The sequence below is a fragment of the Macaca mulatta genome, chromosome 19, assembly GCF_049350105.2.
Source record: "Macaca mulatta isolate MMU2019108-1 chromosome 19, T2T-MMU8v2.0, whole genome shotgun sequence".
NCBI classification, from domain to species: domain Eukaryota; kingdom Metazoa; phylum Chordata; class Mammalia; order Primates; family Cercopithecidae; genus Macaca; species Macaca mulatta.
Window position 1 is genome coordinate 62,144,642 of NC_133424.1, and position 26,287 is coordinate 62,170,928.

The following is a 26,287-nucleotide window of genomic DNA, read 5'->3' on the forward strand; positions in this document are numbered from 1 at the left end:
GCGTGTTTGTGGTCTCCCTCGATCCACACCCTCCAGGGGGCCCCATGCGCACTCGTCCTGCATTGCCTGGCCCCCCGAGGTTCCAGGGTCTCTAAACAGCTTCCGGACGACTACGGGGTGAGGGTGAGGTCACATCTACAACCGGAGCCAGCGCTTCCCTGCCTCCACCCCTTTTCGTGGAATCCCGCTGCTTAGCTCTACCTGTGGGTGTCATCGGCCCCGCCCCACTTCCCCATGCTTTAAGGTGGGTGAGTCTCCACAGACCTCCCAGGGGGATAGACAGCGCTGGTGTGACCACCCCTAGTGAGGGCTCTGGAGCCGCGGTGCGTGAAGCGGGACCCGGGTTCGAATCCTGCCCCTCTGGTGTGGTGCGGCCTTTTCCCACAGACTTTTGGCCTCAGTGTTCCCCGCCTGGGAAGTGGGGACTGGCCCTGGCTCCTGGCTCCAGAGCCGCACCCAGAGGCGATCAGCCCGGCGCCGGAATGGGGTCGTGTGGCTGCAACTCCAGGCCACGGATCCTGACCCGCCCTGCCCACATCCTCATCCTGCTGTTGCTCCTCGCCTTCTCCGCCCAGGGGACCCGGATACTGCAGCCAGGTGAGAAACCTCGGTGGCAGCAGGGACGGGGCAGGAAGGAGACCGTAAAGGGCGCGCGCCCCCTCCCGGCCGCGGAACGGCCGGGTGATCTGTAAGCGCTCCCCGCTGGTCTTGGAGTGCTTGGGTGCCCACCTCCATCACGCCCCATTTCTCAATTCGGTTTGAACCCGGTTTTCTCCCACGCTCCCTCTCCAGGCGAGGCCAGCACCAGGTCCCCCAGCACCGCGGGCACGTCTGTTACCTGGGCGTATGCCGGACCCACCGCCTGGCGGAGATCATACAATGGATTCGCTCTGCCTCCACCAAGGAGCCCTCAGGGAAGGCCAGCCGCGAGCCCCAGAACCCCTACAGCTATGGGCGCCGCCGGTGGCGCGAGGCGGAAGCCCGGCTCGGTTCCCAGGACTCCGGCCTGCAGCGAGGGGGCCAGCGCAGTGCCCAGCTCGCTGGGTGACCTCCGGCACGGCTCGTCCCCTCCTCGGCTTCAGTTTGCCTATCTGTATATTGGAGCTTCTACCCCACGTGTCTTCTCCCCTAACTCCAGCCCCTGAAACCGCCTTCCCCAGTCCCTCCCCGGGCTGTGACTAGCTTGGACCCAGGAGCACAAGGGACCAGGCTGGACGAAGAACACTGACGCCCAAAGCCGAATAAACGAGAGTTCCGTGTTTCAGTCTCTGCTTCCCTTTACCTATTTCGACCTCTCAGTCGGGGCTGGGTCTCTAATACACCCTTCTCCGTTATCCATGCTGCTTCTCCCTCACGGAAGTCCCACTGTCTACCTTGAATCCAACCCGCTGTAGCGCCTCCTTCTTGCCAACTCAATCCATGCACCTTCCGTGGGTGGTTTTGGTGGGCCCTCCTTACCGCCAAACATCCCTCCTCCCTCCCTGGCGTGAAAGGGCTGAGATTTGCTCCGGCACCCTACGCGCCTGACGTTACAATGCACTTAGGGGTGGGCTGTGGCCTCCCAGGTGAGCCTTGTTCCTCGAAGAGACAGATTAAGAGACAATGCGCCGAGTGAGGAGCCCAGAAACCCGAGTTCCGAACAGCTGCGCAGAATGCGAGCGGCCAAATGGTGGAGAATCTGGCCGGGTAAAAGGAGACAGAGGACTGGGGATCGAACGGATGGAGGGGATTGGACGCCGTGGCTCTAAGGGGGCGGGGATAGAACGCGGGGATTGGAAGGAGGCGGGGATAAAACCCGGGACCTGAATACCCGGCTAGGGACACTAGAGACAGGAATCGGGGTTTCTGGGTGACGGTGATCTGGGAGTGGGCAGGACTCCAAAGGCCCGTCGACCCGGTGGTGGACTCCTTGCACTGGGATTGGACATACGCAAGCCGGAGATTTGGGGCCGGCGCTCAAAATCCGGGGGCGGGGGTGGACTCGGGTTTGGACCCCAGGATCCGATCAGCGGACCCCTGATTCAACGTGGTAAGTATTGGACCCCAGGGGCTCGGGCTCCTGAGGGGGCTGGAGTCCTGTGTCTAGGGTTGGGCGTGCAAGCCTCTCCATCACTTGTCCTCGACGCTCGCCTCCGCTCACAGTCTCAGCATCCCAGGCTGCGAGGCATGCGCAGTGGGTGCTTCCTTCCCCATCCTCTCCAGCCCGGGCAGGGGGAGGGGACGCTGGGCCACCTCAGAGCAGATGAATTTATAGACACCACCCCCCTTGCCTTGGCATGAGAAGCGGAAATGGGGTGGACAGCGTCAATATCTAATAGGTGTTTGTTTCATATGGGTCTAAAACTAATGTTTTTCTCAAGACCCCGCAACTCAGCCTGGACCAGTTTCCCTCCTCCACCTACCCCCGAATCTTCAGAGTCCTGTATTAGGGGGGAGGGCACTGCCCCCGCACCATGTTCTTGGCAGAGCAGGTAAAGGGGTTAACGCGAGCTATCCCTCTGGCCTCTCTACGCTTTCCCAGAGGCCCCGAATTGACGTCCTTCCCTCAAAACCTCCGGGTCTACAAACCAGGACCCGCAAGACCCCTCAGGTGCTTAGAGAAGGATGAGCTAGTCCTGGGTCAGCGCAAAGAGGCAGCTGGAGGCGTGGGATCCCTGGTCTGAGGGAGGAGGGGCTGGGGGCCTGGGCTTCTGGGTCTGAGGGAGGAGGGGCTGGGGGCCTGGACTCCTGGATCTGAGGGAGGAGGGACTGGGGCCTGCACTCCTGGGTATGAAGGAGGAGGGGCTGGGAGCCTGGACTCCTGAGTCTGAGGGAGGAGGGGCTGGGGCCCTGAAGAGTGACTCTGCCCGACTCCCAGGGCTCCAGCGTGACATGGCTGAAGCGCACCAGGCCGTGGGCTTCCGAACCTCGCTGACCTCGGACGGGGCTGAAGTGGAACTCAGTGCCCCTGTGCTGCAGGAGATCTACCTCTCTGGCCTGCGCTCCTGGAAAAGGCATCTCTCACGTTTCTGGGTGAGGAGTGCTGCTGGTTGGTTTCCTTCCGGGGATCCAGGTTTCTGCTTCCTGGATGTCTGAGGCTCACTTCCGGCATTTCAGTTGGTCCGTTTCTGGGAGCCTATCACCACTTTTTCCCGGAATTTCGATGTCTGCTCCCGGGACCCCTTTAGTTATTTCTCCCTGGCTCACTTCCGGGATCCACAGCCTCACCTGCTGTGAACTTCTGTTCACTTCTTTCACCCAAGAGGGGAACTGGGCCCCCCAAAAACTACCCACTTTCAGTTACTAGAACTCCATATCCTTACCTTATGGTGAAATTCTCATTTCTCCCTTTCATCTCAAGCTTCTTTTGTTGTTGTTGTTGTTGTTTTTGAGACAGAGTCTCACTCTGTCACCCAGGCTGGAGTGCAGTGGCACAATCTTGGCTCACTGCAACCTCCACCTCCTGGGTTCAAACAGTTCCCTGCCTCAGCCTCACGAGTAGCTGGGATTACAGGCACCCACCACCACGCCCAGCTAATTTTTGTATTTTTAGTAGAGATGGTGTTTCACCATGTTGGCCAGGCAGGTCTTGAACTCGCGACCTTGTGATCCACCCACCTCGGCCTCCCAAAGTGTTGGCCAGGCTGGTCTTGAACTCCTGACCTCAGGTGATCCGCCTGCCTCGGCCTCCAAAGTGCTGGGATTACAGGTGTGAGCCACTGTGCCCAGCCTGTTTTTTTCTGAAACAAAGTCTCGCTGTGTCACCCAGGCTGGAGTGCAGTGGCACAATCTCTCCCAGCTCACTGCAACCTCTGCCTCTTGGGTTCAAGCGATTCTCCTGCCTGAGCCCCCCGGGGTAGATGGGATTGCAGGTGCCCGTCACCATGTCCAGCTAATTTTTGTACTTTTAGTAGAGAAGGGGTTTCACCATGTTGGCCAGGCTTGTCTTGAACTCCTGACCTCAGGTGATCTGCCCACCTCGGCCTCCCAAAGTGCTGGGATCATCTCCAGCTTTTTTTTTTTTTTGAGACAGAGTCGTGCTCTGTCTCCCAGGCTGGAGTGCAGTGGCACGATCTCAGCTCACTGAAGCCTCCACCTCCTGGATTCAAGCGATTTTCCTGCCTCAGCCTCCTGAGTAGCTGGGACTACAGGTGTGCACCGTGATGCCGGCTAATTTTTGTGTTTTTAGTAGAGACAGAGTTTCACCATGTTGGCCAGGCTGATCTCGAACTCCTGACCTCAGTGATCTGCCTCCCAAAGTGCTGGGATTATAGGCATGAGCCACTGCACCTGGCCCAAACTCCTGCCCTTTGTCCCTGTTCTAGAATGCCCATGCCCAATGTGTAACCAGCATCCATGTCTGTCCCAGAGTTCCTGGTTCTAGAACTCTTGCACTGTCTCCATACAGGGCCTCCCCCTCGTCACATCCCCTGTGTGTGAACTGGGGTCTTGAACACCTGTGGGGTCAGGACTGAGTTTGAATCCTGACTCCACAGCTTAGTAGCTGTGTCATCTTGGGCAAGCACCTCTCTTGGAGTTGCAGTTTCCCTTCGTGGAAAACACTGGTGTTGACAGCACCGCCCTCACAGGATAGCCTTTTTTTTTGGAAACGGAGTCTCGCTCTGTCGCCTAGGCTGGAGTGCAGTGGCGTGATCTCCACTCACTGCAAGCTCCGCCCCCCGGGTTCACGCCATTCTCCTGCCTCAGCCTCCCGTGTAGCTGGGACTACAGGCGCCTGGCACCGCGCCCAGCTAATTTTTGTATTTTTAGTAGAGATGGGGTTTCACAGTGTTAGCCAGGATGGTCTTTTTTTTTTTTTTTTTTTTTTTTTGAGACGGAGTCTCGCTCTGTCGCCCAGGCTGGAGTGCAGTGGCTGGATCTCAGCTCACTGCAAGCTCCGCCTCCCAGGTTCCCGCCATTCTCCTGCCTCAGCCTCCCGAGTGGCTGGGACTACAGGCGCCCGCCACCTTGCCCAGCTAGTTTTTTGTATGTTTTTTTTAGTAGAGATGGGGTTTCACCATGTTAGCCAGGATGGTCTCGATCTCCTGACCTCGTGATCCGCCCGTCTCGGCCTCCCAAAGTGCTGGGATTACAGGCTTGAGCCACCGCGCCCGGCCTCCAGGATGGTCTTGATCTCCTGACCTCGTGATCCACCTCTCTCGGCCTCTCAAAGTGCTGGGATTACAGGTGTGAGCCACTGCGCCCGGCCTAAATTAACTCTTTTATGTCCTGGCCCATGGCGAGGTCTGAGTGTTAGCTTCTGATGTTCTTCTTCATTCATTCACCATATATTTATGGGGCATCCGGTAAGGGCCTGGCCCTCTTTAGCATGGAGAACACAGCAGAGATCAACAGATGGAATCACTCCTGGTGCTGGGGCTCACGGCTTTAATCCCAGCACTTTGGGAGGCTGAGGCAGGAGGATCGCTTGAGCCCAGGAGTTGGAGACCAGCCTGGGCAACATAGGGAGATCCCATCTCTATTGAAAAAATTAAGACAGGCAAGGCACAGTGGCTCACGCCTGTAATCCCAACACTTTGGGAGGCCGAGGCGGGCAGATCATGAGGTCAGGAGATCGCGACCATCCTGGCTAACACGGTGAAACCCTGTTTGTACTAAAAAAAAAAAAAAAGAAAGAAAAAGAAAAAGAAAACCCGGGTGTGGTAGCGGGGGGGCTGTAGTCCCAGCTACTCAGGAGGCTGAGGCAGGAGAATGGCATGAACCCGGGAGGCGGAGCTTGCAATGAGCCGAGATGGCGCCACTGCACTCCAGCCTGAGCGACAGAGCGAAACTCCACCTCTAAATAAATAAACAAATAAATAAGACAGAATCCTGCTTTATGGAGTTCTCATTCGAGTTGGGGGAGAAGGCAATAAAACAGATGAGCAAAATATACAGTATGGTGACATTCTGTAGTGTCATCTGATATTGATGGTGAAACGTGCTATGGTGAATGATAAATCGGGTGGAGAAGAGTGATGCCGGGGTGTCGCAGTTAAATAAGGGGATGGTGGGCTGGGCGCGGTGGCTCATGCCTGTAATCCCAGCACTTTGGGAGGCCAAGGCAGATGGATCACAAAGTCAGGAGTTCAAGACCAGCCTGGCCAATATAGTGAAATCCTGTCTCTACTGAAAATACAAAAATTAGCCGGGTGTGGTGGCGGACGCCTGTAATCCCAGCTACTTGGGAAGCTGAGGCAGAAGAATCACTTGAACCCGGGAGGCAGATTGCAGTGAGCCAAGATTGCGCCACTGCACTCCAGCCTGAGCAACAGAGCAAGACTCCGTCTCAAAAAAAAGGGGGGGTGCGGCCCAGGAGGATCTCCTGAAGCTGAGATGTTTCAGTAGGCTAAACCGCGCCTCTATGGTCTTGTTGGTTGTGAAATCTGTTCCACTTGGCAGACAGCCGCCACCTTGAATTCCAAAGAACCTCTCCCCGCCCCCTTACCCTGGGACTCCTTGGGCCTCAGGCCAGTCCACCAACTAAAGTGTTAACATGTAGCCATCCTTGGCCGCGTGTGGTGCCACGCCTGTAATCCCAGCACTTTGGAAGGCCGAGGCAGACAGATCATGAGGTCAGGGAGCGAGACCATCCTGGCTAACATGGTGAAACCCCATCTCTACTAAAAATGCAAAAAATTAGCCAGGCATGGTGGCGGGTGCCTGTAGTCCCAGCTACTCGGGAGACTGAAGCAGGAGAATGGCGTGAACCCAGGAGGCAGAGCTTGCAGTGAGCCAAGATCGCGCCACTGCACTCCAGCCTGGGCGATAGAGCGAGACTCCGTCTCAAAAAAAAAAACAAACGTGGCCATCCTTTTCCTGTGTTTAAATACGTACGTACACAGAAACATATATTTATAGACCTACAAATATATACATACACACACATACTTGTCTGTGTGGTAAAACTGCATGGAGAAAAATGCATTTTTTTTTTTTGAGACAGATTTTGTACTTGTTGCCCAGGCTGGAGTGCAATGGCATGATCTTGACTCACTGCAATTTCCACCTCCTGGGTTCAAGCGATTCTCCTGCCTTAGCCTCCCAAGTAGCTGAGATTACAGGCGCCTGCCACCACGCCCAGCTAATTTTTGGTATTTTTAGTAGAGACAGGGTTTCACCATGTTGGTGAGGCTGGTCTCGAACTCCTGATGTCAGGTGATCCACCCGCCTTGGCCTCTCAGAGTGCTGGGATTACAGGCGTGAGCCACTGCACCTGGCCTTTTATTTATTTTTTTTTTTGAGATGGAGTCTGGCTCTGTCGCCCAGGCTGGAGTGCAGTGGCCGGATCTCAGCTCACTGCAAGCTCCGCCTCCCGGGTTTACGCCATTCTCCTGCCTCAGCCTCCCGAGTAGCTGGGACTACAGGCACCCGCCACCTCGCCCGGCTAGTTTTTTGTATTTTTTTTTTTTTTTTTGAGACGGAGTCTCGCTCTGTCACCCAGGCTGGAGTGCAGTGGCCGGATCTCAGCTCACTGCAAGCTCCGCCTCCCGGGTTCACGCCATTCTCCTGCCTCAGCCTCCCGAGTAGCTGGGACTACAGGCGCCCGCCACCTCGCCCGGCTAAGTTTTTGTATTTTTAGTAGAGACGGGGTTTCACTGTGTTAGCCAGGATGGTCTCGATCTCCTGACCTCGTGATCCGCCCGTCTCGGCCTCCCAAAGTGCTGGGATTACAGGCTTGAGCCACCGTGCCCAGCCTGGCCTTTTTTTTTTTTTTTGACATGGAGTCGGTCTGTTGCCAGGCTGGAGTGCAGTGGCGTGATCTCTGCTCACTGCAATCTCCACCTCCCAGGTTCAAGCGATTGTCCTGCCTCAGCCTCCCGAGTAGCTAGGACTACAGGTGTGTGCCACCACGTAAAGCTAATTTTGTATTTTTAGTAGAAACGATGTTTCACCATGTTGGGCAGGATGGCCTCTACTCTATCTCTTGACCTCGTGATCTGCCCGCCTCGGCCTCCCAAAGCACTGGGATTACAGGCATGAGCCATTGCACCTGGCCTTTTTTTTTTTTTTTTTTTTGAAACAGAGTCTCGCTTTGTCGCCCAGGGGCTGGAGTGCAATGGCAGGATCTTGGCTCACTGCAACTTCCACCTCCTGGGTTCAAGCGATTTTTCTGCCTCGGCCTCCTGAGTAGCTGGGATTATAGGTGCCCACCACTGTGCCTGGCAAGTTTTGTATTTTTAGTAGAGATTGGGTTTTGCCACGTTGGCCAGGCTGGTCTTGAACACCTGACCTCAGATGATCCACCCGCCTCCGCCTCCCAAAGTACTGGGATTACAGGCATGGGCTACTGCGCCTGGCCAAACCCCAGTGTTGTCATTTGTAAAATGAGGTCATGTTAGTACTTACTTAACACAGTTTGGGGAGGATTTAAATTGTTAATCCTTGTAAATGGCACCTGGAATGTAGTAAGTGCTCATTAAATGTTAGTTCTCTCTCTCTCAGGCTTCCAAAGGAGTTTAGTTAGTAACCCAGTGCTGTTGTTCATTCCTCATTGATTCCATGATCTGGTACTTCTAGAAGGCCTTACTGAGCTCCAGACCCTGCTCTGAACAGGATCATTTTGCTTTTTTCTTTTTTGGAAACAGAGTCTCGCTCTGTCGCCCAGGCTGGAGTGCAGTGGTGTGATCTCGGCTCACTGCAAACCTCCTGGGTTCACACCATTCTCCTGCCTCAGCCTCCTGAGTAGCTGGGACTACAGGTGCCCACCACTACGCCCGGCTAATTTTTTTTGTATTTTTAGTAGAGACGGGGTTTCACCGTGTTAGCCAGGATGGTCTCGATCTCCTGACCTCATGATCTGCTTGTCTCGGCCTCCCAAAGTGCTGGGATTACAGGCGTGAGCCACCGTGCCCGACTTTTTTATTTATTTATTTTTTTGAGACAGGGTCTTACTTACTTTGTTACCCAGGCTGGAGTGTCACCATCACAGCTCACTTCATCCCTAAATTCCTGGGCTCAAGTGATCCTCCTGCTTCAGCCTTCCAAGTAGCTGGGACTAAGGTGTGTGCCGCCGTGCCTGGCTTTTTTTTTTTTTTTTTTTTTTTTTTTTTTTTTGAGACAGAGTCTTGTTCTGTCACCCAGGCTGGAGTGCAGTAACGTAATCTTGGATCACTGCAACCTCTGCTTCCTAGGCTCAAGCGATTCTCATGCCTCGGTCTCCCAAGTAGCTGGGATTACAGGCACCCGCCACCATGCCCGGCTAATTTTTGTATTTTTATTAGAGACGGATTTCACCATGTTGTCCCGGCCAGTCTTGAACTCCTGGCCTCAAGTGATCCACCCGCTTCAGGCTCCCAAAGTGTTAGGATTACAGGCGTGAGCCACTGCTGGTCTTGAACTCCTATGCTCAAGGGATTCTCCTCCTTGACCTCCCAAAGTGCTGAGTTTACAGGAGTGAGCCACCACACCCGGTCTGTTCTGCCTTTGACAGCCTCCCCTTCGAAGTCCTGCCTCAGAATATCCTCCTCCAGGGAACCCTCCCTGATACCCTTGAACTGTAACTTGCCAACACAGGGCTCCTCCTGTTTCTTGCCCTATAGCAATTAATACTTACTTCATTCTGGACTGACCTTCCTGAGGGCAAGACCTGGATCTCTCTGTTCCCTACTAGATCTTGAGCATCCAGCTCAGGGCTCAACACACACTGGGTGCTCAATAATGTTTGAGGATGGCACAGAACAGAGGAGAGGGCAGATGATTGAATGGATGCCCTTTCCTCCCCACAGAATGACTTTCTCACCGGTGTGTTTCCTGCCAGCCCCCTCAGTTGGCTTTTCCTCTTCAGTGCCATCCAGCTTGCCTGGTTCCTCCAGCTGGATCCTTCCTTAGGACTGATGGAGAAGATCAAAGAGTTGCTGCCCGACTGGTGAGGTTCCCCCACTCCAGCCCAGTAACCCCCAATCACTCTCCCTCCACCCAGTAAATTCTTCTGTCATTGTGGTGTACCTGCTAAAGAAAAGTTACCTCTGAGACTTACTTTGGGTCAGATTAATAAAGGTATAGCATGAAGAAGAAGGAGGTGAGGCCGGGCGCAGTGGCTCACCCCTATAATCCCGGCATATTGGGCATTGGGAGGCCGACGTGGGTGTATCACTTGAGGTCAGGAGTTCAAGACCAGCCTGGCCAACATGGTGAAACCCCATCTCTACTAAAAACACAAAAAAGTAGCTGGGCACAGTGGCAGGCACCTGAAATCCCAGCTACTAGGGAGGCTGAGGCAGGAGAATCGCTTGAACCCGGGAGGTGGAGGTTTTAGTGAGCTGAGATCGGGCCATTGTACTCCAGCTTGGGCGACAAGAGCGAAACTCTATCTCAAAAAAAAAAAAAAAAAAAAATAGTGCGAGCTTTGCTGGGCACAGTGGCTCATGCCTGTAATCCCAGCACTTAGGGAGTTCAAAGCAGGAGGATCACTTGAGCCCAGGAGTTTGAGACCAACCTAAGCAACATGTTGAAACCCCATATCTACTAAAAATACAAAAAATTAGCCAAGTGTGGTGTCACTCACCTGTGGTCCCAGCTACCCAGGAGGCTGAGGTGGGAGGATCACCTGAGCCCAGGAGGTCGAGGCTGCAGCAAGCTGAGATCATGCCACTGCATTGCAGCCTGGCAACGGAGTGACGCCCTGTCTCAAGAAAAAAATTTTAAAAAATGGCCAAGCATTGTGGTTCACACCTGTAATCCCAGCACTTTGGGAGGCTGAGGTGGGCAGATCACCTGAGGTCAGGAGTTCGAGACCAGCCTGGACAACATGGTGAAACCCCGCCTCTACTAAAAATACAAAAATTAGCCAGGTGTGGTGGTGCGCACCTGTAGTCCCAGCTACTCGGGAGGCTGAGGCAGGATAATCACTTGAACCTGGGAGGCAGAGGTTGCGGTGAGTCAAAATTGTGCCACTATACCTTCAGCCTGGGTGACAGAGCGAGACTCCGTCTCAAAAAAAAAAAAAAAAAAAAGGCCGGGCGCGGTGGCTCAAGCCTGTAATCCCAGCACTTTGGGAGGCCGAGACGGGTGGATCACGAGGTCAGGAGATCGAGACCATCCTGGATAACACGGTGAAACCCCGTCTCTACTAAAAAATACAAAAAACTAGCCGGGCGAGGTGGCGGGCGCCTGTAGTCCCAGCTACTCGGGAGGCTGAGGCAGGAGAATGGTGTGAACCCGGGAGGCGGAGCTTGCAGTGAGCCGAGATCACACCACTGCACTCCAGCCTGGGCGACAGAGTGAGACTCCGTCTCAAAAAAAAAAAAAAAAAAAAAAGTATGAGCTTTGCCCATCTCTAGTCATGTAGTCTTAGCCAAGAGACCTCACCATTCTTTTTTTTTTTTTTTTTTTTGAGACGGAGTCTCGCTCTGTTGCCCAGGCTGGGGTGCAGTGGCCAGATCTCGGCTCACTGCAAGCTCCGCCTCCTGGGTTCACGCCATTCTCCTGCCTCAGCCTCCCGAGTAGCTGGGACTACAGGCGCCCGCCACCTCGCCCGGCTAGTTTTTTGTATTTTTTAGTAGAGACGGGGTTTCACCGTGTTAGCCAGGATGGTCTCGATCTCCTGACCTCGTGATCCGCCCGTCTCGGCCTCCCAAAGTGCTGGGATTACAGGCTTGAGCCACCGTGCCCGGCCGAGACCTCACCATTCTTGATTGTCAAGGCCTTCATCTGTAAAATGAGGGTATGAATAATTGCTTCGTAGAGTGCTTGGAAGAATTAATCAAAATCCTGCCTGTCGTCTGTGTATGGTGACTCACACCTGTAATCCCAGCACTTTGGGAGGCAGACGTGGGCGGATCACCTGAGGTCGGAGTTCGAGACCAGTCTGGCCAACATGGTGAAACCCTGTCTCTACTAAAAATACAAAAATGAACCAAGCGTGGTGGCAGGCGCCTGTAATCCCACCTACTCGGGAGGCTGAGGCAGGAGAATTGCTTGAACCCCGGAGGCAGAGGTTGCAGTGAGGTGAGATCATGCCACTGCACTCCAGCCTGGGCGACAGAGTGAGACTCTGTCTCAATTAAAAAAAAAAAAAAATCCTGGCTGGGCACGGTGGCTCAAGCCTGTAATCCCAGCACTTTGGGAGGCCGAGATGGGTGGATCATGAGGTCAGGAGATCGAGACCATCCTGGATAACACGCTGAAACCCCGTCTCTACTAAGAAATACAAAAAACTAGCCGGGCGAGGTGGCGGGCGCCTGTAGTCCCAGCTACTCGGGAGGCTGAGGCCGGAGAATGGCGTGAACCCGGAAGGCGGAGCTTGCAGTGAGCTGAGATCCGGCCACTGCACTCCAGCCTGGGCTACAGAGCGAGACTCCGTCTCAAAAAAAAAAAAAAATCCTGCCTGTCCCATAGTCAGTAGAGTGCCAGGAGTTTCTCTTGGGAGTGGTTGCATTATTTTTATTGTGTTATTGTCATCTTCAGGAAGGGTTTGAAAACCGGGTGCAGGTGAAATGTCAGGTCTAGTTCTTTGATGAGTCCTCCTGGGGAAGAAGGTCCACATTTGGTGCAGATGGCTTCAAAGAACAGACCCGGGACCAGATGTAGACGTTTCCAAGAGGGATGACGGGCACAGTGGCTCACACTTCTAATCCCAGCACTTCGGAAGGCTGAGGCAGGAGGCTTGAGCTCAGGAGTTTGAGACCAGCCTGGGCAACATAGTGAGACTCCCATCTCTACCCCTCCCCCACAAAAAAAAATTCCCAGAATGCTAGATTTACCCAGTCTATAGAGGGAAAGTCATTTGACCCAAGTCCTCCAAGTGACATTTGCAAACTTTGCAAACAAACGTGCTGATTTAATGTAGCTTTAGACCAGCTTTTCCTAAATTTAAGCTGGCATTGGTATCACCTGGATGGGTTGTTAAAACACTGATTATGGCCAGGCGCGGTGGCTGACATCTGTAATCCCAGCACTTTGGGAGGCCAAGGTGGACGGATCACCTAAGGTCAGGAGTTCGAGACCAGCCTGGCCAACGTGGTGAAACCCTGTCTCTACTAAAAATGCAAAAAATTAGCTGGGCATGGTGGCAGACACCTGTAATCCCAGCTACTTGGGAGGCTGAGGTAGGAGAATTGCTTGAACCCAGGAGACAGAGGTTACAGTGAGCCAAGATCGTGCCACTGCACTCCAGCCTGGGCGACAGAGTGAGACTCCATCTCAAAAACAAAACAAAACAAACAACAACAACAAAAAAACGCTGATTGCTGGACCCTACCCAGAGAGATTTTGGCTTGTTAGGTGTCAAAGGGGCCAGAAATATGTATTTCCAACAAGCTCCCAGGCAGTGCTCCCAGGAGGTGCTCCCAGGAGCCACAGTTTCAGAACTATTGCCTTAGAGTAGTGATAGCTGGGAGGAAAAAGTGTCCCCTCAATAGAAATAATGGCTGTCATTTATTAAGCACCTACCGGTTTCCATGGAAAGTGACTTTGGAAGCTTGGTGCTGCCACAAGGGGAGGGGGCTGGAGGGGGTGACAGAGCTCACACCTACTAAAATGACAAAAATGGGTTTCTCTGTCTGACAGCCAAAAGATCAGTGCAGGGGCTGGAGGGGGCTGGAAGGGAGGGAGATTCTGAGGCCAGGAGACCTAGGCCCAGCCTCTGTTTCTCTCCCTGCAGGGGCGGACAGCACCATGGGCTCCGGGGGGTCCTGGCAGCTGCGCTGTTTGCCTCTTGTTTGTGGGGAACCCTGATCTTCACACTGCACGTGGCCCTCAGGCTGCTTCTGTCCTACCACGGCTGGCTTCTTGAGCCCCACGGAGCCATGTCCTCCCCCACCAAGACCTGGCTGGTATGGGAGGGGCATAGCCCTACTCCAGCTCTCCTGGGACCCACTTCTCTGTCCCCCTCTCTCTGGATCTCTATCCCCCTCTCTCTCTGGGTCTCTGTCCCCCTCTCTCTCTGGGTCTCTGTCCCCTGTCTCTGGGTCTCTGTCCTTCTCTCTCTGGGTCTCTGTCCCCTGTCTCTGGGTCTCTGTCCTTTTCTCTCTCGGGGTCTCTGATGCTCTTAAGTCTCTGTGTCCTTCTCTTTGGGTTTCTGTCCCACTGTCGACCCCTGCCCCCCTCAACTCCCTGGTCCCAGTGCGGGGTTAATGACCCGGTAACTCCTCCTCCCCAGGCCCTGGTCCGCATCTTCTCCGGCCGCCACCCGATGCTGTTCAGTTACCAGCGCTCCCTGCCGCGCCAGCCCGTGCCCTCTGTGCAGGACACCGTGCGCAAGGTGAGCCTGGGAGCGCGCAGATGGGCCGGGGTGGCCGGGGCGGGCCGCGGGCATGACCTGCCGTCTTCTCTCCTTTAGTACCTGGAGTCGGTCCGGCCCGTCCTCTCCGACGAGGACTTCGACTGGACCGCGGTCCTGGCGCAGGAATTCCTGAGGCTGCAGGCGTCGCTGCTGCAGTGGTACCTGAGGCTCAAGTCCTGGTGGGCGTCCAATTATGTGAGTCCCGCCACTGCCACCAAGGCCATACCTGAAAGGCTAAGTTTGTGAGCTCGCCCTGCTAAACTGGCGAGTTCTACACGCCCCGCCCCACGACACGCCCACAACCCACACGCCCCCTGCAGCGATTGGAGCCTGGCCCCGGGCCTGCATCCTGGGCCCCCAAGGGCCAATACACTGAGCCCCTCTCACATACGTCTGTAGCCTAACCTCAACATTTAAATATAGATATAAGCATATGTATTTATTTATATATATATGCTCATAACATATATATGCTCTCTGTCTATGTTTAATGTTGAGGTTAAGGGTATAGATGCTCCAATATTCTGAGCTCCACCCTTGATCTCCCAAAGACTGAACCAGAATTCCAGGACCTAGGGCTGGCGCACTGTCTCACGCCTGTAATGCCAGCACTTTGGGAGGCTGAGGCAGGCAGATCACATGAGGTCAAGAGTTCGAGACCAGCCTGGCCAACATGGTGAAACCCCGTCTCTACTAAAAACACAAAAATTAGCTGGGCGTGGTGGCACATGCGCCTATAATCCCAGCTACTCGGGAGGCTGAGGCGGGAGGATTGCTTGAACCCAGGAGAGGTTGCACTGAACTGAGATTGTGCCACTGCACCCCAGCCTGGGCCACAGAGCGAGACTCTGTCTCAAAAACAAAACAAAACAAAAACAAACAAACAAAAAACCACAAAGGAGTTGAATGGTGAGGAGTGGTGGGAGAGGCCTGAAATCCAGACTGAGGATCCTGGACTCTTTCCTGGGGGTACTAGGGAGCCATGGGAGGGTTTGGAGCAAGGAAGGGGCTGGGTCAGCTCTGGTGTGGGGGAAAGACTGGAGGGTGGGAGGCTGCAGAGGAAGCTACTGTGAGATCTACTATTGTAGGTCATTGAGACACTGGGCTCGGATGAGAAAACCTGTGGTGAGAGTGAGAGGGGAAGGGAAGAGGGTCTGCGGCAGAGCCCCAAGGGGCACCGATATGGCAGGCTCAGTTGGTCAAACCCAATGAAGGGGATGGCAGGCCTTGCTTTTCTGGTTAAATTTTTGTTTTTCTTCACACTTTTGGACAAGATTCTACTTACACACACACACACACACACACACACGCATATTGTTTTCTTCCCTTCCTTCCCTCCCTCCCGCCTTTCCTATCTTCTTTCCTTATTTCCTTCCTTCCTTTCTTTTTTTCTGTCTCCTTCCTTCCTTCCCTTCCTTCCTTTTTTTTGTTGAGACAGAGTCTCGCTCTGTCACCCAGGCTGGAGTGCACTGGCGCGATCTCGGCTCACTGCAAGCTCCGCCGGCCAGGTTCATGCCATTCTCCTGCCTCAGCCTCCCATAGCTGGCTAATTTTTTTTTTTTTTTTTTTTTTTTGTATTTTTAGTAGAGTCAGGGTTTCACCGTGTTAGCCAGGATGGTCTCGGTCTCCTGACCTCATGATCCGCCTGCCTCGGCCTCCCAAAGTGCTGGGATTACAGGCGTGAGCCACCGTGCCTGGCCTCTTTCTTTCTTTCTCTTGCTTGCTTTCTTTCTTTCTCTTGCTTTCTCTCTCTCTCCTTCCTCCCTTCGGGATTACAGGCGTGAGCCACCGTGCCTGGCCTCTTTCTTTCTTTTTCTTTCTCTTTCTTTCTCTTTCTCTCTCTCTCCTTCCTCCCTCCCTCCTTTCTCTCTCTCTTTTCCATCCTTCCTTCCCTCCCTCCCTTTCTCTCTCTCTTTCTTTCTTTCTCTTTTTTTTCTTTCTTTCCTTTTTCTTTCTTGAAAGGGGTCTCACTCTATCACCCAGACTGGAGTACAGTGGCATGATCACAGCTCACTGCAGCCTTGACCTCCCAGGCTCAAGCCATCCTCCCACCTCAGCTTCCCTAGTAACTGGGACTCGGGAAGGCTTGTGCCCCCGAGCCCTGCTAATTTTTGAACTTTTTCGTAGACATGGGGTCTTGCCATGTTGCCCAGGCTGGTCTCAAACTCCTAGGCTCAAGCTATCCTCCCACCTCAGCCTCCCAAAATGCTGGGATAACAGGCGTGAACCACCGCTCCTGGCCTGTATATTTTATTGTACCTCCAAGCCAACTGCCAGTGATATACACACCATTATTTTATGTACAACAACAACAAAAACAAACCCTACAAGACCAGCTAAACTGTGACACAGTGCTTTCTTTTGTGTTTTTCATTGTTTGATTTTATTATGGTATTGGCAAGGCCAAAATTTTCATGTATTTACACATATATATATAATTTCACATATTTATTATTTTATAAATTTTACATTTATGTTCTGTTTTTCTTTTCTTTTCTTTTCTTTTTTTTTTTTTTGGGACAGGGTTTCACTCTTGTTGCCCAGGCTGGAGTGCAATGGTATGATCTTGGCTCACTGCAACCAATGCCTCCAGGATTCAAGCGATTCTCCTGCCTCAGGCTCCCGAGTAGCTGGGATTACAGGCGTGTGCCACCACGCCTGGCTGATTTTTGTATTTTTATAGAGATGGGGTTTCATCATGTTGGCCAGGCTGGTCTTGAACTCCTGACCTCAGGTATCCACCCGCTTCAGCCTCCCAAAGTGCTGGGATTACAGGTAGGCGCCACCGCGCCCAGCTGTACCTTGTTCTTTCCAACATCTATGTAATAGGGCACTGCCGGAGTGTAACAGGGTTTAGCTAACTGATCCCCCATGGATGGATTTCTATGGATTTCTAGGTGATTGCTATTTACTGACTACGATGACTGGCTTCTTTGGCTGTATCCTCCTTGCCTGACACAGGAACATCTGGGGCCTTCCCTGTCCTACTGTCCCTCCCACAGCAAGGCCCTGGCCCCTCACTGTGTGTCTCCCCACCCCACTCCCAGGTCAGTGACTGGTGGGAGGAATTTGTGTACCTGCGCTCCCGAAATCCGCTGATGGTGAACAGCAACTATTACATGATGGTGAGAAGGGGAGGGGTGAGGTTCACAGGCCCTAGGTCTAGGGTTGGGGTACCTGGATGGAATGTGACATTCATGCTCAGTGACCTGGATCTGGACGCACCATCTGGGATTCATCGTTCCGCCCTCTTTTGGGGTCAGGACCTGTATTTGGGTCAGTGGTTCCATCAAGGGCAAACCTGACCCCGGGTGTTTTGCTGTCCCCTCTCCTGGTCCCCAGGACTTCCTGTATGTCACACCCACGCCTCTGCAGGCAGCTCGCGCTGGGAATGCCGTGCACGCCCTCCTCCTGTACCGCCACCGCCTGAACCGCCAGGAGATACCCCCGGTAAGAGGGCCCCAGTGGGCTGGGGATGCAGGTGTGGTCCTGTGGCCTTTGGGCCACAGGGGTCCTGGAAGGCAGCTCACAGCCCACGGTTTCCTGCAGACTTTGCTAATGGGAATGCGTCCCTTATGCTCTGCCCAGTATGAGAAGATCTTCAACACCACGCGGATTCCAGGGGTCCAAAAAGGTGAGACCCTCTCCTGTCCCCACTGATGGAGGCAGAACAATATAGTGGCTAAGAGCATGTTTTCTGGAATCCGCCTGCCTGAGCTGGGACCCATTGCATCCTTGCTGTGTGACCTTCTGCACGTTATTACCCTCTCTGAGCCTCAGCTTCCACTAAAGTGGGATAATAATTGTACCTAGGAGCTGGACGCGGTGACTTATGCCTGTAATCCCAGCTCTTTGGGAGGCAGAGGTGGACGATTGCTTAGGCCAGGAGTTCGAGACCAGCCTAGGGCAACGTAGTGAGATCCGATCTATATGAAAAATTCAAAAATTAGCCAGGCATGGTGGTATGCGCCTGTGGTCCCAGCTACTCAGGACCCTGAAGTGGGAGGATTGCCTGAGTCCAGGAGGTTGAGGCTGCAGCGAGCTGAGATCTCACCACTGCACTCCAGCCTAGGCGACAGAGCGAGACCCTGTCTCCAAAAACCGAAAGTCCTAGGGTGCTGATGATTACTAGGGTGCTTTGAACAACTGATGACACCTAAGCAGCATATAATAAATGGTCGCTATTTTTATGTGTCTGGCCCGTCCCCACGCTTCTGCCAACGCCACCCCTAGACTACATCCGCCACCTCCATGACAGCCAACACGTGGCTGTCTTCCACCGGGGCCGATTCTTCCGCGTGGGGACCCACTCCCGAAACAGCCTGCTTTCCCCGAGGGCCCTGGAGCAGCAGTTTCAGCGAATCCTGGACGATCCCTCACCAGCCTGCCCCCACGAGGAACATCTGGCTGCTCTGACCGCTGCTCCCAGGTAAGGGTCGGGGGTCAGGGGTCAGGGGTCAGGGGTCAGGGGCTCTCAGAGGCCGCCAGTGTCCTGAGGCCATGGAAGGGCAGGGTGGGACCAGGTGACGGCTAGGCAGGATGGACTCAGGCACATCCCGGGCCCTCCAGGGGCACGTGGGCCCAGGTGCGAAGGTCCCTGAAGACCCAGGCAGCAGAGGCCCTGGAGGCAGTGGAAGGGGCCGCTTTCTTTGTGTCACTGGACGCTGAGCCCGCGGGGCTCACCAGGGAGGACCCAGCAGCGTCGTTGGATGCCTATGCCCATGCCCTGCTGGCTGGCCGGGGCCATGACCGGTGAGTCAGTCTTGGGATGGGGCCCCCAGACATGGCACCCCAGAATGCAATATCAGACCTAGGACCCCCGACAGTAGACAGCCAGACCCTGGAGCCCACACCTGCAAAGTCTGTAGACCAGCAGCTGCCTAGAGCTGAGGACCCCAGACCCAATGCTTTGGGACCTGGAGACCTGGGACCAAGACCTATAACCCAGTCCCAGTGACCCCCAAATCCGAGACTCCAAACCCCTGAGCTGGACCCTCAGACCCAGAGACCCCAGATCTGAGGACCACCAAACCCAGGACCCCTAGGCCCTGACCCCAGACTTGGCAACCTCGGCCTCAGAACTTGAACCATTCAATCCTCAGGCCTTAATGCAGGCACCCCAAACCCATGGCCCCAGACGCAGACTTCCAGACCTAGAGATTCTCAGGCCTGGCAGGCATCACTGAATTCCTAGGCCCCAGGGGGGTCCCACTGACCTCCCAGCACCCCCAAAAGCCTTGAACCTTCCTCAGTGAGTTCTCTAAAAATCTCCAAACTCTAGACTGGGCGTGGTGGCTCATGTCTGTAATCCCAGCACTTTGGGAGGACGAGAGGGGCAGATCACTTGAGGTCAGGGGTTCAAGACCAGCCTGGCCAGTATGGTGAAACCTCATCTCTAATAAAAATGCAAAAATTAGCTGGGCATGGTGGTGCGTGCTTGTGATCCCAGCTATTTGGGAGGCTGAGGTGGGAAAATCACTTGAACCCTCAGCTACTTCGGAGGCAGAGGTTGCAGTGAGCCAAGATCGCGCCACTGCACTCCAGCCTGGGCAACAAGAGTGAAACGCCATCAAACAAAAAAACAAACAAACAAAATCCCCAAACTCTAAATCCCAGACATATCTTGGATACCTCCAGGGCCACTACTGAGGACCCCCAATGGTCCTAGAAATCCCCACACCAGCACCCCAATGGATTCCCACATCTCCCCATCTAGAAAACCCCCTCAAGTCCCACAGAAAGCACTCCGAGGTCCCTCTGCCCCTCGCTCTCGGTGACCCCTCTGAACTCTCCCCGACAGCTGGTTTGACAAATCCTTCACCCTAATCGTCTTCTCTAACGGGAAGCTGGGCCTCAGCGTGGAGCACTCCTGGGCCGACTGCCCCATCTCAGGACACATGTGGGAGGTAGGGCGGCCAGCCCTCCCTTGTTCTGGGGACCCCGCACCATCTCCAAAGACCATCCTCTCCAGGGCCTTAGGGTCAGAAGAATAACTGAGGCTTGGCCAGGCACGGTGGCTCACGCCTGTAATCCCAGCAATTTGGGAGGCTGAGGCAGGCAGATCATGAGGTCAGGAGTTCGAGACCAGCCTGGCCAACATAGTGAAACCCCATCGCTACTGGTAGCCAGGCATGGTGGTGTGTGCCTGTAATCCCAGCTATTCGGGATGCTGAGGCATGAGAATTGCATGAACCCAGGAGGTGGAGGTTGCAGTGAGCTGAGATCGTGCCACTGCACTCCAGCCTGGGCGACAGAGCAAGACTACATCTCAAAAAAAAAAAAAAAAAAAGAAAAGAGAAGAAAGAAAAACTGAGGCTCAGGGAGAGGCAGAGGCTGGCCCAGGGTCACCCAGCAAAGAAAGGGTCTGGGGTGAGGCTCAGGGAGAGGCAGAGGCTGGCCCAGGGTCACCCAGCAAAGAAAGGGTCTGGGGTGAGGACCTTCCTTTGATGAATTGGTAACTGGGGCTCAAAGAAGGAAGTGATTTTCCCAGAGTCCCACAGCGAGGAGTTACAGAGCAAGAAGACGACTCCGGGCTGGGTGCAGTGGCTCATGCCTATAATCCCAGCACTTTGGGAGGTCAAGGCAGAAGGATCACTTAAGCCCAGGAGTTTGAGACCAGCCTGGGCAACATAAATGAGACCCTGTCTACAAAAAACATTAAAAAAAAAAAACTAGCCAGGCATGATGGTACATGCCTGTGGTCCCAGCTACTCCAGAGGATAGCTTGAGCCCAGGAGTTCGAGGCTGCAGTGAGTTATAATTTCACCACTGCACGCCAGCCCGGATGACAGAGCAAGACCCTGTCAAAAAGAAAAGAAAAGAAGTACAGGGACAGTAAACGCCGGTTGAGTATTGGTATTAGTCCTGTTCTTGAGGAACATGAACCCGAGACCCCATCTGTGAACATCAGAGGTTTCTGTTTCTCAGAGATTTCCCCCTACCCCAAAAAGGGCCGTATGAAAAGAGGTCCTGGTTAGATGGCCTCAGTCCACAGGGAGGAAGGGTCTCTGACAGCCTCTGTTTGTCCGCAGTTCACTCTGGCTACAGAATGCTTTCAGCTGGGCTACTCAACAGACGGCCACTGCAAGGGGCACCCGGACCCCACACTACCCCGGCCCCAGCGGCTGCAATGGGACCTTCCAGACCAGGTGAGGCTGGGTTTCTGGGCCTCTCCTCCAAGTCCCATGATTCCTAGCCTTGACTCCAAACTCATCCCCACCCCCAATCTCAACCTGAAAATCAACCCCATTTCTACCCCCAACCTGAAACCCCCACTTCTCCCACCTCCAAATCAGGCCAAATGCATCTACAACCTCAAACCCCAAAACGAACCTCATCCCCAGCCCTAACTCCAACCCTCCTCCCATTGCCAATCCCATCCTCAACCCCAGCCCCATCTCTACTCGCTTCAGACTCACAACTCACCACTGTCCAACCCCAGCACCAACCCCTACTCCATGCCCAATCCCATCCCAACACCACCACCACACCTGAATTCACTCCCATGTTCATCCTAACTCCACCCCATACCCAACCCCAACCCCAACCCCATCCTGTACTCAGTCATGACCCCACCTCCAACCACAACCCATGCCCACCTCCAATTCACTTTCCATATCCAACCCCTTCCCCATTCCATTCCCAAACCACTCTCAGTCCCTCCTCCATTCCCAACCCCAGCTTCGGCTGTGGCCCAACCCCAATCCTGTTCCAGTCTGCACTGCCATGCCTATCCCCATCTTTTTTTTTTTTTTTTTTTTTTGAGACGGAGTCCGGCTCTGTCACCCAGGCTGGAGTGCAATGGCGCGATCTCGGCTCACTGCAAGCTCCGCCTCCTGGGTTCAAGCGATTCTCTTGCCTCAGCCTCCCGAGGAGCTGGGATTACAGGTGCCTGCCACCACGTCTGGCTAATTTTTTGTATTTTTAATAGACATGAGGTTTCGCCATGTTGGCCAGGCTGGTCTCAAACTCCTGACCTCAGGTGATCCACCCGTCTCGTCCTCCCAAAGTGCTGGGATTACAGGCGTGCGCCACCATGTTCAGCCCCTATCCCCATCTTTAGTCTCATCCTTCAATTCTCTTCTGTTCTTTGTCCCCATTTCCGTATTCTGCCGCAACCCTAACTCCACGTCCACCTTCGCTTCTAGCCTCATTCCTGGCTTTCACCCTACCCCCATCTGTAACCCCAACTACTCCTCTTCCCTCCTCCTCTGGCAGATCCACTCCTCCATCTCTCTAGCCCTGAGGGGAGCCAAGATCTTGTCTGAAAATGTCGACTGCCATGTCTTTCCATTCTCCCTATTTGGCAAGAGCTTCATCCGACGCTGCCACCTGTCTTCAGACAGCTTCATCCAGATCGCCTTGCAACTGGCCCACTTCCGGGTCAGCTGGGTTCCCCACCACAGCCCCCTCAGGGTCTCAGTCCACCTGAGCCCCCAGGACCTGCCCCTCCACAGTTCCCTGTGGTCGTTGCCATTGTGGGTCGGCCATCTTGAATTCTCTCTCCCAACCATTCTTGGGCTGGCTGGAGGACACTGGAGGTCTGGACAGAGATGGGTCAAGTCTGTAAGATTTCCTGAGCCCTGCTGACAGACTCCTCTTTTCCTCCTTGTCCCCCAGGACAGGGGTCAATTCTGCCTGACTTATGAGTCGGCCATGACTCGCTTATTCCTGGAAGGCCGGACGGAGACGGTGCGATCTTGCACGAGGGAGGCCTGCAACTTTGTGAGGGCCATGGAGGACAAAGAGAAGACGGTGGGTGCAAGCCTCGCTTGAGGCTTCAGTCATTTCCAGGTACTCACTCATCCACTTGCAAACATTGATGGGACCTACTAAAGCCAGCCTCCATGAGGGGCACGAGGGACAAGGGATGAATCAGACCTGGCCTCTGACTTCAAAGAGCTCACCGATGGGGGAGACAGCCCAGCATAGTGTGATATCTGCTTTCATGGTGGTCTCACAGGGCACTGGGGGAGCACCCAAGAAGGAACCCCATTTATTTATTTATTTATTTATTTTTGAGATGGAGTCTTGCTCTGTCACCCAGGCTGGAGTGCAGTGGCACAGTCTCGGCTCACTGCAACCTCTGCCTCTCAGGTTCAAGCAATTCTCGTGCCTCAGCCTCCCGAGTAGCTGGAATTACAGGTGCCCGCCACCGTGCCCAGCTAATTTTTTTTTTTTTTTTTTTTTTTTTAGTAGAGACGAGGTTTCACCATGTTGGTCAGGCTGGTCTCAAACTCCTGACCTCAGGTGATCTCTCTGCTTCAGCCTCTCAAAGTGCTGGGATTACAAGCGTGAGCCGATGGGCCTGGCCAGAACTCCATTTTTACAATGTAACTCTGCCCATTTAACCTCTATGTGACCTTATGACCTTCCTTTGCACCATTCCCCGCACCCCCTCTGCCCAGATCCCACCCACCCCTCACTTCTGCTCCCTTGCCCCACACCTACCCCCGCACCTACAAGGTATTGTGGTTCCATGGGAGGAGTTTGGGCTCCGGGGCCAGACACACCTAGAAACCCACCTGGGTGTCCCTGGCTGTGTGAACCTGGGCACATGGGTTCCCCTCTTTAAGCCTCAGTTCCCCATCTGTAAAATGGGGTTGAAATTCCCACCTTGCAGGGATGCGGCAAGCTTGGTTGAGGCCAGGTGTGCCGCAGGCCCAGCACTAAGTCGACTTCCTGTCTTTCCATGACCTGTGACCTCCCTGGGGACCCCAGGACCCACAGTGCCTTGCCCTGTTTCGCGTGGCAGTGGACAAGCACCAGGCTCTGCTGAAGGCAGCCATGAGCGGGCAGGGAGTCGACCGCCACCTCTTTGCGCTCTACGTCGTGTCCCGATTCCTCCACCTGCAGTCGCCCTTCCTGACCCAGGTTGGGGCACAGGGAAAGGGTTAGAGAGGGAAATGGGAGACCATGGAAGAAGGGAGAGGCTTCAGGGAAGGAGGGTGATGTTGAAAAAGGACCCATCAAGGCCGGGCGCGGTGGCTCACGCCTGTAATCCCAGCACTTTGGGAAGCCGAGGTGGGCGGATCACTTGAGGTCAACAGTTCGAGGCCAGCCTGGCCAACATGGTGAAATTCCATCTCTACCAAAAATACAAAAATTAGCTGGGCATGGTGACAGACACCTGTAATCCCAGCTACTTGGGAGGGCTGAGGCAGGAGAATCCCTTGAACCCGGGAGGCGGAGGTTGCAGTGAGCTGAGATCGTACCACTGCACTCCAGCCTGGGCGACAGAGCGAGACTCTGTCTCGAAAAAAAAAGGGTGATGTTGAGAAAGGACGCATCAGCAGAGAAGTCAGTTAGAGCGCTGGAGGGCGGGGGAAGAAAGGCAGAAGGCGGAGATGCAACCAGGCAACCGGAGCAGACAAAAGAGGAAAGGGTCAGTGGGGTGGGGCTAGGAGGAAAGGGCGTGGTCAGAGGAGGGGCGTGGTCCGAGGGAGAAGGGGAGAGGGACGTGGTTGGTGAGAAGATGAGGGGCGTGGCCAGATAGGGCATGGCCAGGAGAAGGGTGTGGTCAGGGAGAAGGAGGCCCGGGATTTAGGGGTGAGAAAGAGCCAGGGATGCAGGGAGTGAAGTGGAGCCAAGGGCCAGAACGGCAGATCTCTGTCCTGCACATGTGATGGGCTCCTGTCCTCAGGTCCATTCGGAGCAGTGGCAGCTGTCCACCAGCCAGATCCCTGTTCAGCAAATGCATCTGTTTGACGTCCACAATTACCCGGACTATGTTTCTTCGGGCGGTGGATTCGGGCCTGTGAGTGGAGCTGGCGCGCGCTGGCCCCTAGAGGAAAGAGGGGGCTGGGGTCCTGCACTCCTGTCTAGTGGGGGTGGAGGAGACTGGAGATATTTTCTTCCCTTCACTCTTTCTGACTCCAGGCTGATGACCATGGTTATGGTGTTTCTTATATCTTCATGGGGGATGACATGATCACCTTCCACATCTCCAGCAAAAAATCAAGCACAAAAACGGTGAGACAAACGTGTGTACTCACCAACTCCCTCTTTCCTCAGGAACCAGGAGCCTAGGCCCCTAGCCCCTCCTCCCTCAGACCCAGGAGTCCAGGCCCCCAGCGCCTTCTCCCTCAGACCCAGGAGTCCAGACCCCCAGCGCCTTCTCCCTCGGACCCAGGAGTCCAGGTTCCCCAGCCCCTCCTCCCTCAGACCCAGGAGTCCAGGCCCCCAGCGCCTTCTCCCTCAGACCCAGGAGTCCAGGTTCCCCAGCCCCTCCTCCCTCAGACCCAGGAGTCCAGGTTCCCCAGCCCCTCCTCCCTCAGACCCAGGAATCCAGGCCCCCAGCCCCTCCTCCCTCCGACCCAGGAATCCAGGCCCCCAGCCCCCTCCTCCCTCAGACCCAGAAATCCAGGCCCTCAGCCCTCTTGTTTCTCAGCCTCCAGGATCCCGTCTTCCAGCTTCCCCTGGCTCTGACACCGTTCTCCTTCCAGGATTCCCACAGGCTGGGGCAGCACATTGAGGACGCACTGTTGGATGTGGCCTCCCTGTTCCAGGCGGGACAGCATTTTAAGCGCCGGTTCAGAGGGTCAGGGAAGGAGGACTCCAGGCACAGGTGTGGATTTCTCTCCCGCCAGACTGGGGCCTCCAAGACATCAATGACATCCACCTACTTCTGACTCCTTCCAGCAGGCGGCTGGCCTCTCCGGGGAATGAGGGTGAAGATGGCCACAGCTGGCTGTCACAGGGCAGGGGCAGCCTGTTTGGCCACCGGATATCCAGGCTAATAAAGATGTGTGAGCTGGGTGTGTGGTGTCTGCTATGCTGTTGGGCAGGGAGGGGTGGAAGAGGTGAGGACCAAGGTGGAGGAGAACAGATCTTCTGACCTCGTGATCCGCCCACGTTGGCCTCCCAAAGTGCTAGGATTACAGGCGTGAGCCACTGTGCCTGGCCCACAGGTTTTTCTTTTTTTTTTCCCAGAGACAGGGTCTCAGTCTGTCACCCAGGCTGGAGTGCAGTCTTGCAATCATAGCTCACTGCAGCCTCAACCTCCAAGCTCAAGTGATTCTCCTACCTTAGCCTCACAAGTAGCTTGGGCCACAGGTGCGTGCCACCACATCCAGCTAATTACCT

The 26,287-nt window shown here is 54.6% G+C and overlaps 2 protein-coding genes across 45 annotated transcripts; both read left to right on the forward strand.

The window, feature by feature from the left end:
* The first annotated feature begins 482 nt into the window (after positions 1-482).
* On the forward strand, positions 483-1,264 carry ADM5 (adrenomedullin 5 (putative)). The gene is given in 4 exon segments (XM_015124606.3): positions 483-579; positions 582-597; positions 793-889; positions 892-1,264. Coding segments are annotated over 4 exon segments (501 nt in total). The 3' UTR covers positions 1,183-1,264.
* Positions 1,265-1,521: 257 nt separating this feature from the next.
* CPT1C (carnitine palmitoyltransferase 1C) lies at positions 1,522-25,960 on the forward strand. Of its 44 annotated transcripts, XM_077980886.1 has the most exons (21): positions 1,805-2,029; positions 2,361-2,471; positions 2,858-3,012; positions 8,867-8,982; positions 9,708-9,847; positions 13,583-13,754; positions 14,081-14,182; positions 14,261-14,398; positions 17,251-17,328; positions 17,546-17,653; positions 17,753-17,837; positions 18,437-18,632; positions 18,773-18,955; positions 20,004-20,109; positions 21,235-21,351; positions 22,421-22,585; positions 22,823-22,957; positions 23,924-24,076; positions 24,846-24,959; positions 25,082-25,174; positions 25,648-25,960. In XM_077980886.1, the coding sequence occupies exons 5-21, from the start codon at positions 9,816-9,818 to the stop codon at positions 25,831-25,833; spliced, it is 2,163 nt and encodes a 720-aa protein (XP_077837012.1). In that variant the 5' UTR covers positions 1,805-2,029; positions 2,361-2,471; positions 2,858-3,012; positions 8,867-8,982; positions 9,708-9,815; the 3' UTR covers positions 25,834-25,960. The 44 variants fall into 44 exon arrangements, with proteins under 44 accessions (XP_077836996.1, XP_077836997.1, XP_077837012.1 ...); XM_028839891.2 differs by lacking the exon at positions 8,867-8,982 and having other exon boundaries at positions 2,361-2,590; XM_077980875.1 differs by lacking the exon at positions 8,867-8,982 and having other exon boundaries at positions 2,361-2,590; positions 17,579-17,653.
* Positions 25,961-26,287: the final 327 nt, after the last annotated feature.

Coding starts and splice junctions, on each gene's coding strand:
- CPT1C (XM_077980867.1), top strand. CDS start 2,872: ATGGCTGAAGCGCACCAGGCCGTGGGCTTCCGAACCTCGCTGACCTCG. Junction 24,960..25,081: donor CGGGCGGTGGATTCGGGCCT/GTGAGTGGAGCT, acceptor TTCTGACTCCAG/GCTGATGACCATGGTTATGG. Junction 25,175..25,647: donor AAAAATCAAGCACAAAAACG/GTGAGACAAACG, acceptor TTCTCCTTCCAG/GATTCCCACAGGCTGGGGCA.